Here is a 14,056-nt window from a genome sequence, read left to right on the forward strand (position 1 = left end):
AGGGCCCGGCGCCGCCCGCGCGGGTTTTCCTCCGAAATCCCCGTTTTTAGCGGCCTGCCGGTGCCAGCCCCCCTCGCTTTGCGGCAAAGCTGAATCCCCCTGCGAGGAGAAGCGCCTGTTTCGCGTTAGGTAATGTCTGGCTCTAGGTATGGTGGCTAAGCGTTGGCTTCTGGTACATGTCTTTTTTTATTTCTTTTTTCTGTTGGGAATTGCTTGCTACTTCTTAAACCACATCATAACTATTCTATTTTATTTTATTTTATTTTATTTGTACATTTTGCTGCTAACCTTGTTTGGTTAGCCCATTTAAAGGGCATTTAATGTTTTACATACCACTCCAAACCAGGAAAATGCTCAGGCACTATTACCCAACTGGTTATATCAGTTTTCTGTTTTTTTTTTTTTTTTCTCTCCTTTGGACTGTATGAGGTAAGAGGATAAAATCTTTGTCTAAGGATTTGTGCAACATTTTCTTCGAGTCTATATTATACTTTTATGGAATGGTTAAAAAAAAGAATTACTTTAATCATTTGCTTTTTTTGATCGTTTGTAACAATGTCTTGCATTTGTGAGGTATATTGAATCCTTAGAGTTGCCAAAACAGCCTTTCAGCAGGGCTCTTATCCTGGAAGCAGCAGCTGTAAGACAGACGTAGGTTGCAGAATCCCAATTAATGAAATGAGGCCAAGGAAGGACACGTTGGTCTGTAACGCAAATGGCTGATTTTGCAAGACCAAGTGATCACGCGAACTTGTATGTTGGGACCACTTTATGGTAGTACTACAAAGCGGGTACGTGACGCTGTACAGGTTACAGGAAGTGAAAACATGAACTCAGAAAATGTTTCCGAGGTGCTAAAATGTAACATGTTTGGGGGACAGAATACAGTAAAAAGGTAGTGAGAGATAAATGTGTATTTAATGATTAACAGTAGGACTTCAGTCATGTATTTGCTAAGAACATCTAAAAGTGACTGTCAAGAAGTAAGTGTACTTTCTTCTAGGCACTGTCAACAGTTATCAACTAAGGTTACCTGTTTGTTTTACTTGAAGTCCAGGCAATTGTAATAGGTTAAGAATCAGATTTTTCTTAAACTTACGGGTGGGTGTATTTATATAAACTCTGAGTGATATTTTTAGATTTAGATAGAATTCTAATGTTAATATTTCTTCTATAAAATTTGTCATATGTGTCTGAAAATTACATTGTCACTGTAGTGATAAGAAAAATAACCTGACAAGTTTTCCTTTTGATTTAAACAGCAAAAAGTTCAGAAACTAAATCAGGACTTGTTTCAGAAACAAACTAGATTTGGATTATTTCAATTTCAGTAATCTTAGATAAAGTAAGATTCATTAGGAAAGAGATACAGAAAAGTGTCTTTCCAGCAGAATTTTACATCCAACAATACTAATCTTTTTATTTCATTGTTATGTATTAGATACTGCAAAGAGGAATAAACTTTGGGTTTTGTTAATAAACTAGTCAGAGTCCTATATCCTCACCAGAAATTATTCTCATTGCTCATGAAAAAAGATTAAAAAGTAAATACTTCAAACATCCTAATGTTGTAGTTCTACAACTGTTTCATACAGATGACATTAGCTTCTAATTTATGTTCCGTCTCTGTCTTTCTCAGGTTGAATTATTGTTCGCCAGCTGTGTTTCCAGTGGATTTTTTTGCTCTAACTTATGGTGGAAACTATCCCAGTCTGTCTTGAAGTGCTTCTCTTGTATTTTTAGTCAGGCCAGTGTACTTTGGCAAATGCAGTCATTTTTCATTTGCTGAGTTCAGAAACGTGGTCTTTTACAGTAGCCATTTGGCTTGCATTTTCCTGCAGTTGCTCCGACTAGGTTTATAGATTTAGTGTTTAAAGTATTTGAGTAAAATTTCTTTCTTACTGTCTGTAAGTGAGATTTATACGCAGTACATAGACCTTACCAGTTTCCTGCACTTACTTCTTTCACGGACCTCCTGTGCTCTTAGTTGTCATGCAACTTTCAGGTCCCAGTGTGCCATCTGCTTCTCAGAGGTCCAGTTTCACCATCTCTTTCAGCCATTCTTATTCTTTACGCAACTCGGTAGGATTTGTGCTGGATCCCTAAACATGTATCTTCACTTCCATGTCTTCTTCACGCTCCACCACACTTTTTTTTATTTAGGAAGACTACTTGAAAATGGGTTCTTTGTTTCTTAACCATTCATCTGTTGCCACTCTTGATTCTTGGATGTAGTAAATGTCAGTGATTCAGTCATGTTCAGAACAACCTGTTGGGATATCATAGAGGTCATGATTTAAAGGAAATAAACAGTTTTTAAGTAACAAAGATACTGTTTTCCTGTACATATCTAGAGAGCAAAGAAGCAAGAAAGAAAAAAGGGAAGATCTTCGAATGCTTGCAGTTAGATCACAGCTGATTTTTATATCCTTTCACTTGTTTTGTTTGCTACTCATCATGCGTCTAGGGTTGATTTGGAGACCTGATCCTAAAGGACAAGGGTTTAGCAAACCTGGATTGGCATCTCTAAATTCTGCTTACTTAATCCCAAAAGTTGTTTTATATACCAGTGTACTCGCAGTCTTCCTTCTGAACTCTAAATCAAAATGAAAATGGGGTTGGTTTGGCCTGTTGTGGTGTTGGTTTGTTTTGTTTTGTTTTTTTTTTTTAAAGTTTGTTAGTTTTGTGGTTTTTTTTTTTTCCCTAAAAAGTTTTGTCTCAGAGTGTAAGTAGTTCAAGTGACATTTCAACAATTTTGAGCTTGTTCTACACTCGGAACAAGTTGAATTTGCAGTTGAACTTCTATTTTAGGATTCACAGGCTACGCTCACAAGTGACACAATACATGATTATGAAATGTAACCTTGGTCGTTGGATGCTGTTTCATGCTTGCTTCTTTGTATATGTGCAGTGTGATTTGCAGATGAACAGACCCCAACAGCACTTGTTACAGACCTAGTTATGCTAAACAGAATTCCATGGACAAGAGCAAATGTTTGAGAAGGCTTTTCAGAATAAGATTGATTATTTTTATTGTTGTCTTTTAGTATATTTTTGATATTTTAAATTGGTTATATCCTAACAGGTCATTAGGCCCAATCAGCCTATGGAGAAATAATTAGGAGAGGATCCCAGTACAGGCTAAGGAATGACCCGTCTTCTAGGAGAGTAGATTCATTTTGATCCTGCTTCTGTCTTAGCCATCTTTATTCCATCACATTACTGGTATTCCTATGGCTTTCTCTATTATCCTTCTTCATAACTTAATGATTTATTTATTTTTCATAGTTACTAAAAGCTAAGGGTTTTTTAAGTAGATGTTTATCTTACACCTTTTTGATGATTTTATCTTTTTGATGAGTCTCCAGATTTCTGGTGTTAAATATATGGAATTTAATTTGGAAAAAATGACCTTTTTTCCCACATTGGTTTTAGGGTCAAAGAAATTCATTTATTTGCCTCTTCTACATGCTTTCCTTGTATTACATGTCAAGATATAAGAGCCAGACATTTCTTGTGCCCATTCCATAAAATGATGCTAGTGTTTTTTACAATGTGTTGAACTCCTTAGTTTTGAGGAGGTTTTCTTGATTTTGATACTAATTCGCAATATTTTGATATTAATATATATAGGTCCAAGTTGGTAAGTTTTCAAGCATTAAACTACTGAGCAAGATAGGCTGAAGATTCTGGTAGTACGGATGTGAAAAATCCAAGTATCTTTAGCATATAGTTTGTGGGCTGGCAGCATTTCCATCTGACTTGAACTAACATGAATTTTCATTTTGTACAATGAACTGCTGCTGAATGTAAATGAAGTCAAGGTGTGAAATGCAAAGAGTCAGCAGTGCTGAAAGCAACGTACATTAAAGTACAGCATCTGTGAATACAAAGCTGCCCTTCTGGGACACTGTGCAAAATGATGTAACTGAGTGAAAAAGCTCTGCAAAAATGTATTTCACTTGCTGTAATTGAGTGTCTTTGCTGCAATACCTTCATGAGGCTTGAGTCTGATGCTTTCCTGACCGTGCAGTGGGATTATATTGTATGAAAAAAGCGGTTGACAGTAACAGCTAGAGATACTGAGGTTTTGTTTTGCTGCCCTGCACCTGTGCTTCAGCACTGCTACAAAGAGGGGACACGTAAGGAAAGCCTTTAATGCTTGTGGGGTAAGTTTGCAAAGAAATTAGCTTCTGAAAAATTCAGGTTGACCTTTTAAAATGCTTAACTGTTTGTACACTTGCAAAAAGTTCAGATAATCACCTTTCTTTCTCACAACCTTATCTAAGTATCCATATCCCTGCAGCAGCAACATGATGTCACAATGGAATATTTTAAACATTTTTGTTTCGGTGAATTAATTTCTGTAACTGCTGAAACTCTCTTAGTTCTTGGATTAAAAATCTTGTATTGGTAAAAGTGTTTGTTTCTGGAAATGTAAATGCCTTGTGTGGAGTCTCAAAGTTTTAGGTACTGTGGAATTTGCATATCAAGGAATTAGACTGTAAAGGTTGTTGCTACTGAAATAAAATAAATGGTGTTCTTTGATAAATATGATGATGTTAATGAGAGGTGAAAGCATGTAAGTAAAATTAAAGCACATTAAAGTAAAATTTCTAATACTTCTGCATTACTACTAGATTAGAAATGTTTGATAGTTTGGAAGTACTATAAATGTTTGACAGTCATATCAACACACTGCTGTGATAGCAGCAATATACTGCTGATGAGACAAATCCAGTACTAAGCCACCTTTGCTTGCCGTTATTATCATTAATATTCCAAACTAATGAGCATTGAACTTAAAACTACGCATTAAGTCAGTCTGTCCAAACTGTGAATTGCTTCATGATTAAATCCTATTTCAGACTGCACTCACAGTTATAACTTGCATTGAATTTTTGGAAGAGCATGTGTGACTAGGTGAGCTCATCCTTCTCATAGCAAGTGGCATTTGTTGTATTTTCTAATACAATGGTTTTGTTTTGGCTGTGGATCTCAGCTGCTTATCAGTAACTTTAGAATACAGGTCACATATCAGCCGGGTCATACTACAGGACTTTAAAGTAGCTTAGTTTCTAAAAAAAGATCCCTCTTGGTTATGTTAAACTAAAACCATCAACAACAGGATTCAAGTGCTTCTTAGATAAATCACTACCAGTATGGAACAGGACAAGAATGCAATGTTATAATGCCAAGAAGTTGTTTGCTTGTTTGTTTTTCCCTTTCTCACTGCTAGGATTCCAACAGGAAAATTTTCTTGACCTTGTGTCTGTGTAGCTCTTAAGGATGGCAAGCAAAGGACCCACTACTTCTACATCAACAAAGAACTCCAGTACTGGAGGGACCAGTGGCAGCAGTAGCAGTAATGGTGCTGGGGACAACGCCAATCAGGACAACACTTTTGAATGTAACATCTGTTTAGACACTGCCAAGGATGCAGTTATCAGCTTGTGTGGACATCTTTTCTGGTAAGTACTCAAGCCCCCACAGATAAACCAGAATGCTGTATATCTCTCTGATCACATAAAAGCCTATGATTTTTATAATTCTAGATGTCAAATAAAATGTCTTGTATAAAATGAGTAAGGACCATGGTTTTGGTTTAGGAGCAGTTTGGTTTTGCTCCTCAACTGTTTTTCTTTCCTCATGTTCCAGGGAGTGGGTTTCTTGCATCTTAAACTTCCTATACTTCTGGATTATTTTGTAAAAGCAAACAAACAAGCAGCCCCACATAGACAGTTCAGTGTTCATTGATACTGCTTGGTTATGTGTGTTATTTTATTTGTGCTTTCTGGTCTAGCAGAGATACCTTGTTCAGACCTAAATTCCTTTCTAACCTGTGCATACCTAGACCTGTATCTGAAACTAGGTTCTGGAGGCCAAATTGTAGTTTTCGTACTTCCTACAAGCTTGCTCTTTTTTCCTTTGAACCCGTTAAAAAAAAATTAGATAACACGCTTTTACATGTGGGCTATTTCTCTTTTCCCATGGTATTGCAGTTGTAATACTAACTTTTCAGTTCTTTGATCTGACTTGGGAATGTATCGCACAAATATAATAAGCTTGCAGCATTTCTTATGTGGGTAACTCGGTCTAGAATATACTTTCTTGAATGTTAAGAAGTTATTAAGGATTGACATGGCCAAATGTTTATTTTACACAGTAGGCTAAATTATGCTTTTTAATAAAAAGAGGCCTAAAAGAGCATTTCTTTTCTGTGTAAATGTATGTAACATCTGAAAATCCAGGTTTTTATTCCAGGAGGAGATGGAAAATCACTTGCTGATGGCATGTTAAGATAAAATTAGATTAAAGTATTGCACAAAAGGATTTTGAAGAATGGAACCTTGAAAAATAGCATGTATCTTGTCTGAATAGTGTTGTCAAGACCACTTTGAAAGCAGATGCCTGCTTAGCAGTTTTATCTTGTAGCTTGCTTGTTTGTCTTTGACCTTTTTAAAGTTGCTAGATTAATTTAATTGTAAGAGTAGTTCTGTATAATGGGAATTTCTCTGCCCTGAGCAACTGGGTCTGATCTCAATAGCTGACCCTGCTCTGAGCGTCAGGTTGGACTAGAGGCCACCTGAGGTACTGTCCAGCTTGAATTATTACATGATTCTGTGAATGTGGCTGGTGTTTTAGCTAAATGTCCCTTGCATGACTTCTTTTAAGATCATGCAGTCTTGTTACTGACATCTTCCTCATTTGCATCTTAGCTCAGGGATATCTTTTCATGGTATCAGAAGAGAAAATCTGTACAGTAAACACTAAGATTAATTTAAGCCTCTGTATGGGCCTCTGGTATGGATGAGGACCCAGGAATCAAAGGTGATGCAGAGAATCATGTTAGCAACTTAGATTGCATAACCTGAAAAGACCAGTGGATATCGGTCTTGGGCTGTGCTTTCAAAAATTATTTTAATGGGAGGTTATGGAACTGGCCCAGCTGGATTCCAGGATTCTGTTGTCTCCAAGCTGTGCTATCCGTGGTACGCTTTATACATTTGTCGGATTGAGTTGTCAGTAACTAATTCTATTTTCCCCTCTTTTTCTGCTCTGTGAACAAATTGTCCTGGGAATGCTCACAGTTGGCCTTGTTTACACCAGGTAAGACCGGTTTCCTTTTACTTTGTCTTTCATCAGCTCCTGTTACTCAATAAAGCCCTTGGTTCTCTGGAGTATCCCCCTCTTTTCAAATGCGCTTCTTTCTCTCCAGGGCAACTGCAATGTGCTAATGCAACTTCATGCGCAACACCTTGCAATCTGCTCTTTCAGCAAAAAGAAAACTTAGATTCTGTTCCACTTGCCTCCCACTTTTGAGTTTCTTAAATACTGAGTATTCCCAGGTTTGTTAGGAGAATTACTGTAGGCAGGTCACGAGTTTAGTTTGCAGGCTTAAGTGCTGAGTGTACTTCTCTTTGCATATGTAGTGTTTTACATTGTGGTACAATTACAGAAAAGATAGATGAAAGGAGGGTATCTACACTAGCCCTTGGCCTATGCAGGACTGTTGGTACTGTTTATTTCTTAATGTTTTACTCCAGTGCATTTCTGAATGTGTACACATCAGCAAGTGGATCGTACCAAAACAATAGCCAAAATGCCAACACTTTGGAGAGTACTTGGTGCTTATTAAAATGTTTTGCTCCTGTTTGGCTTTCTGAGAAATTGCTAAAGTCTCTCTGCCTGGCTGCAAATGAGATTTGCATGTTGTTGTTTTCATGGTCTTTTACTAGTTTTCTCGTAATTTCCTTTCTTTTAGTGGCTAGAGACCAGGCCAAACAGACAAGTGTGTCCTGTATGCAAAGCAGGAATCAGTCGAGATAAAGTTATTCCTCTGTATGGAAGAGGTAGCACTGGGCAACAGGATCCCAGGTAAGAAACCTAAATGCAGCTATTTTTCTGTGAAAACTGAAGATGAAACTTTAGTTTAAGGTCGTATGATTAAACTATCAAAGTGCTGGATTCACAATTTGAAATACTTTGTCAAAAGACAGATAGAACTCACATTTCTGCCAAATAGTTCTGGCTTTTTCAGGGCCTAGGTTTGCACACCTCATTTCTTGTTCAACTGGCAATTTATTTTAATTTGAATTGGGTGTTAATTATCAGTTACAAGTGGCAGGTTGCAATTAATGCTATCAGACTGGAGAAGCTTATATAAAATGTTCATGTCCTTAGTTTCTAGCCTTTGCAATGGGACTTTGTTATTCAAAAGTGCAGTATCTTAATTCAGTGATGTGATGCTGAAGGTTCATATAGCTGGGTGGTTTACTCACTCACACACTACCTCCAGCTCTGCCGCAGCGTGGCCCTGTGAAAGCGTGCTCTGTGTTTGTTCTGTCTTATTAGCCAGGCTATTGCAGATACTATTGTCATGTATCCATGCACTTGAGCTAATTTCACAACTTCCTGCAGAGAGAAAACACCACCACGACCCCAAGGACAGAGACCTGAACCAGAGAACAGAGGGGTAAGTGAAAAAACAAGCTTGAGCAGATAAGTTGTTTTTATTGATGGTGGTATTTATTCATCCTGGAGGACATAATGTGTGCATGAGATCCTATGTGAGGATCCTACAGCTTACATTTCTTGCTCATCCCCAGTAGGTTGTTCATGAATAATTGATAGCTGCTGTGTGGCAGAAAACTCCATTCTTATAGTACTCTTTAGCATCCCAAAGAATGGGCTAACTTGAATCATGCTTCATGAAAACAGCCCTGTGTGGCATCACTGGAAATGCTCTTCTTCACACTTGCTTCTCCATACATAAATACAAGGAACACTTCGCTTTGAAAATTCTTTGTGGAAGTATATTTTACTTGCTTGTTCTCCATACATAAATACAAGGAACACTTTGCTTTGAAAATTCTTTGTGGAAGTATATTTCCATCAAACTATACCTGTCATGCAAATACATAATCCATGTGTGAACTTACTTTTTTGGCACTGACAACTGCTTCTAGCATCTCTGTGGGATATTACTGTACAGAGAATGTAGATAACTGCTGGATACATGTTAATTTGAAGAGGGATCTGTGGTTTTGTTGAGGAGATTATGTGGAGTGAATGTAAACAGCAGCTGGCATAGCTTGAACAGACGTGGGAGGAGCCAATAGGACAGACCACAGTGTTCTTTAGCATGATGGCAGTGAGCATGACCTGATGAAACAATTGCATATTTCCATGTAACTCAGTCTAGGGTCCTTGGAGAGCATTTGTATACCTCATGCTTCAAGCAAACAACTCTGCTGGGTGTGATTAAGGAACATTTCTGTATTGAATGTATTGGGATCCCAGTTGTTCTCTCTCACTGGGGAGTTGCCTTCTTATTAAATCAGCTGCTATACCTTGTTTGCACCTTTTAGCTGGTGCTGCCGTAAGTCAGAGGAATCTGGTATGAAGACACAGCAGTAGTGATGCTGCCCTGTTTCCTATGGATGCAGGACCTGCCATGCAGAGTGCTTTGCTGTCCCTGATAGTTAATGGCAAAACACTTGAGAAGAGCATAATCAAAAGACTAATTCCTCAAATCAAGGATCAACCCAGAAATGTCTGGCTTGTATTATATGAGTGATATCATCTTTGTCTTCCCACTGTTTGGAGGTGATAGACCAGAGCGTTTTTCAGAATTGATATCACTGTTTTAATTCTGAGACCAGAGGACGGTTTGCTGGATTACAAAACATGGCGACTGTGAGCTCTCCACAGTTTTTAAACATGATGCAACTACTTAGATTCATATACAGTTGATTCTCAAATAGTACACTGCTTTTATACGGTAGGCTTCATCTTGATTCAGGCAGCTTTTGACTTGATGTGGAATTTTAGTCTGGATCCCATAGGGGGTTAATGTTGCTGCACTGTAACTCTTCCTTTTTTCCTCCTTTCCTTATGTCTTGCATTCAACTACCACCTTAATTTGAGTCTCCCTGGTAACTTTTTTTTTTTGGATGTTCTTCTCTATACTGCTCTATGCATCACACTGGCAATTTACCACTTTACTGAATGTTTAAATGATGCACATGTATCATAAAAATAAATCAGATTTTTTTTTTTTTACAATGCCTTTCTTATAGTTATGTGGCTAACAGCTATTAATAACAGAATTATTAATACATTTTTAAGACATTCTAAATAAATTGGTAATGTTGATTTTTGATATATTGTCAGATATATACTATTTTACGTTGAGAAAAGTTACAGAAACGCTTTTGTTAATTTGTGGCCTTCAAGCAAGAACTGCGGTTCCTATTTTTCATTTTCTCAGACTTTTGGGTTGCTCTGGCAAGTTTGCTACTGTGTGAAACATTTTAAAACCAGGAGAACTAAGGAGATATTTAACAATAGCGTGGCAGACTGAAAGTTGCCAGACAGCATGATACTCCTTCAGCCGTGGGAAAGCCAATGAGAGGGAACGTCTACCCTTTACAAAACATTCTGAAATAGGCTTTAAATGATTGGTACCTTTTTTCTCTTCTGTTGCTTTGTTCTCTGCAGGGATTCCAGGGCTTTGGATTTGGTGATGGTGGCTTCCAAATGTCATTCGGAATTGGGGCGTTTCCCTTTGGTATATTTGCAACAGCATTCAACATAAATGATGGGCGACCTCCTCCAGGTACCATGCATCTTATCTTCTCCAAGAGTCCTGTCACAAACAGATGTTTTGCAAACTCCCTTACAACTTTTAAACAAATAGCTTGCTAAATGACAAAACTTTCCGAATGGTAAAGTAAATCAGTGTTGTATACAGAAATACAAAATGAGGGAAAACACCCAGTAGAGAACATAGGTTATGTCTTACAGGTTTAATACGAGTGCTTATATAAGAAGCAAGTCTGTCACCTCCATATGATTTGCTGAAGGCCCTGTTGAGAGGACAGTGGAACTGGAGAGGGATAGTGGCACTGGAGACTTCTCCCCTTTAATTCCAATGTCTCCTCTGGTACTCCAGTGGACTCCCTCCAAAAAACGAGACAAATTGGACTGGAGTTTCTAATAATAATAAAAAGGAGTCAATAGGAGTGTATGAAGGAGACCCATATTTTGAAAACAGCAGGAAAGGACCATTTCCTGAAAGATGACAAGGAAAAATTTAAACTGGTGCTCAAAATAATGACAGCAAAGATTGTTCCTTTTTCAGAAATGTCTCTCTGAGACAGTCATGTGTATTCCACAAGAAGTAACTTTCTGGTGAAGTAATTTCACTGTTTTTAATTAAGAAAAAACAGTTGGATTACTCCAAGTAGTAGCCTCGCTCTCTAAAAATTAAGTAATCCCCAGAAAACCTCCTCCCCTTCTGCATTGCAGACAAACTGAGTCTACATGTTTTGAACAAGAAAACCTACTGCTCAGGATTTTCTGGACTTCCTCTGTGAAAGGTTGTGCCTGGCAAATCTTCTTCACCATGTCATATGGCATAGGAATTATGAGAAAGAGGAACACATTCTTCATGTCACACCTGTGTTGCCAAGGACCTGTGCTGTCCTTGGGTCAAATTAACTTGCCTATTAACTATACTTCAGTGTCCACTGAAAATTTGTGTGGAGGTGTGACTGAGCTATGGAGTATGTAAATATATGCTTTTGTAACAACCATAATTTAACCAACTTCTTTATCTGCTTTTCATCTGTGGATTCAATACAGCAGTTCCAGAAAGGCATGGCTTGAGCTTTAGAGCTCGTGTGCTTTTCATTAGTTCTCTTGGTCAAGGCTACACATGCAGCTTTGACCGGTTTACCATTTCCTTACTCAGAGATGTTTCACCTTGATGGGCCAGAGTGTGCAGGTAGAGGTGGTAATGTTCCTTACGATGGAAACAGTGAACTTAGCTCAGCACTCAACAGTGAACTAAGCAGTGAACTTAGCTCAGCACTCTCCCCAGAAGTACTCTGAGCAGACCTGCCTGTACTCTAGCACTTGGAGCTGCCTGCTGCTATTAGTCATGAGCAGGTTTACCACAAGTCCTGCTTCAGGGAGCCGATGTTTGTCTTCTTCTGATCTTCCAGTATGGCTGGCAAGTCTGAGGGTAGGAAATAGCAACAGTTTCTCACCAAGTAGATTCCTTGCGTATCTTTCAATTTATGAATGTACTATGTTCAGAATATACCCAATTCTGGAGAAGAGGAAGGAGCTGAATTGTTTTTTTTACTTCCTGTTTTCCAGCTGTTCCAGGGACTCCTCAATATGTGGATGAGCAGTTCCTATCCCGCCTCTTCCTATTTGTGGCTCTGGTGATAATGTTCTGGCTGTTGATTGCATAAATCTTTTCCATTATTCTGTATATTCATGGCCAACAAGGCCACTGAAACAGTTACAAACTGCATCCCCATCCCATTTTAAACCTCTTGGTGTCTGGTTCCGTAGCTAACTATGGGCTTCAGGAATTGGTGGTACCACAGCACAATGAGGAATCTCGCATTTTGCGCCAGAGTTGGAAATTAAACATTGGTTAAAAAGTGTATTTCAGCTCAGCTGTCTTGTACAACAGGTTCCTGCCACAAACCATGAGCCAAGTTTTGCGCTCTGCTCCTAAAAGGAGTGCTGCTTTGAAATCCTGTGCCAATCAGTGACACCAGGTTTATGTGAAAGACAGTTGCCCCAAGGTAGACTGGGCAGGCAAGGAAACTTCTGCAGTGTGATCAGTATCTCATGCTTGGCAACCACGATGGATCTGCCAGAGCTGCGGATGTTATTTAATGTCTTCACATCAACATCCAACCTTCTTCAGGAAATCATCTGCAGCACTGCTGAGACTCTTTGGGCACAGCACGTGATGCAAATGGAACCAGGTTTGGAGACTGGTTTCTTTTCTTGGTGTTATTTCCCGGCATGATGGAAAACCCCTCCTGAAGCGGTTCTAATGGCTGTTAGAAGAAGGGATACACATTTATGCTGCAATTTTTAAAAGCCTGAATTTGCTGGAGCCAGACACTGGAAGATTCTTTGGTGGAGCCGGGTGGGGTTGCCGAACAGTACGACGCACCTGTCTGCCTCACCCAGCCCAGCTCCCCACTGACAAAACAGTGTTGTCTTCCTTGGTTCTGCGCAGCAGCCTGTGGCTGCACTCATGGATAATCCCCTCACAACCTTGTCACTGTAGCTGCATTTATTCTTCCCAAGGCTTTGAGACTTTCTACGCAAGGTCATGTACTCCAAATAAAATCCTATTACAAATCTGAGACCAGCTTGTTTGGGGAGAGGAACAAAAGGCATTTTTATGTGAGTTTTGAGGTTAAACTTGTCATACTGTAAAATTATACAGGAGGAAAAGTGAGATCCTGCCTTTGCTAGCACATGCCACAGTAGGGAACATTTGGAAGAGCTGCTCTCCACAGGCGCATACAGCTACTCCATGCCACAGCAGAATGGCTCTTGTGCAAGAGTCTCTGCAGTATCTACCAAAGATATTAATTTGAAGTGCTGGAGAAGACCACACCATTTATGTGCTGAGGGGAAAATATTTCAGAAGGTGAGCACTCTGTAGCCGTTTTGGAATCCTGTTGGGTATACAGCTTTAAAGAGTACTCCTGATGTATTTGTTTAGATTCCTTCAGAACAGCAGGTATGAGAGATTCCCTAGCAAAATGAACAGTTTTCATATTTCTCTGACTAGGCAGTTCCATTTTTTTCTCTTATTGTTTTTAGATTATTTTGATTCAGATCGCTGATAGTCATAATGATTTCCTGCAATATTGTGACTTCCCTGGCAATAGACAGACAACTGACAAAACAAATGAACTCATACAAACTTTGTTTCAATAGCTAGGGTTTTTCTAGTGTATGGATGAGGTTCCTGGGCAGGACACCTTAATTAATTGTTGTAGAAGCTTATTTATGTAATAATGAACAGTTCACTTTTAGTATCAAGACAGAGGATGACTGAAGTTTAACTTCCCTACCTCCAAAATTCCATCTGGCAAGTAGAACGTTGCAAAGCTTCTGCAGTGTTTTGTCACATCCACATCTAGTCAAATTTATACCTGACTCGATGATAATCTGGCAGAATATATTGCTCAACTATAGATAGTTGAAGTGGTGCTTCAATTTTTGT

At 38.7% G+C, this 14,056-nt stretch overlaps 1 protein-coding gene across 2 annotated transcripts; it reads left to right on the forward strand.

The window, feature by feature from the left end:
* Positions 1-5,234: 5,234 nt before the first annotated feature.
* Positions 5,235-12,958, forward strand: RNF185 (ring finger protein 185). Of its 2 annotated transcripts, XM_009578932.1 has the most exons (6): positions 5,235-5,471; positions 7,092-7,110; positions 7,766-7,878; positions 8,422-8,476; positions 10,504-10,621; positions 12,169-12,466. In XM_009578932.1, the coding sequence occupies exons 1-6, from the start codon at positions 5,290-5,292 to the stop codon at positions 12,264-12,266; spliced, it is 585 nt and encodes a 194-aa protein (XP_009577227.1). In that variant the 5' UTR covers positions 5,235-5,289; the 3' UTR covers positions 12,267-12,466. The 2 variants fall into 2 exon arrangements, with proteins under 2 accessions (XP_009577227.1, XP_009577228.1); XM_009578933.1 differs by lacking the exons at positions 7,766-7,878; positions 8,422-8,476 and having other exon boundaries at positions 5,290-5,471; positions 12,169-12,958.
* Positions 12,959-14,056: the final 1,098 nt, after the last annotated feature.

This window comes from Fulmarus glacialis, unplaced genomic scaffold, assembly GCF_000690835.1.
Source record: "Fulmarus glacialis isolate BGI_N327 unplaced genomic scaffold, ASM69083v1 scaffold29355, whole genome shotgun sequence".
In the NCBI taxonomy this organism is placed as follows: Eukaryota; Metazoa; Chordata; class Aves; order Procellariiformes; family Procellariidae; genus Fulmarus; species Fulmarus glacialis.

Bases quoted from the DNA above. Each gene is read 5' to 3' on its own strand.
- RNF185 (XM_009578932.1), top strand. From the start codon at position 5,290: ATGGCAAGCAAAGGACCCACTACTTCTACATCAACAAAGAACTCCAGT. The intron at 8,477-10,503 runs GTAAGTGAAAAA...TGTTCTCTGCAG, and splicing joins CTGAACCAGAGAACAGAGGG to GGATTCCAGGGCTTTGGATT. The intron at 10,622-12,168 runs GTACCATGCATC...CCTGTTTTCCAG, and splicing joins TGATGGGCGACCTCCTCCAG to CTGTTCCAGGGACTCCTCAA.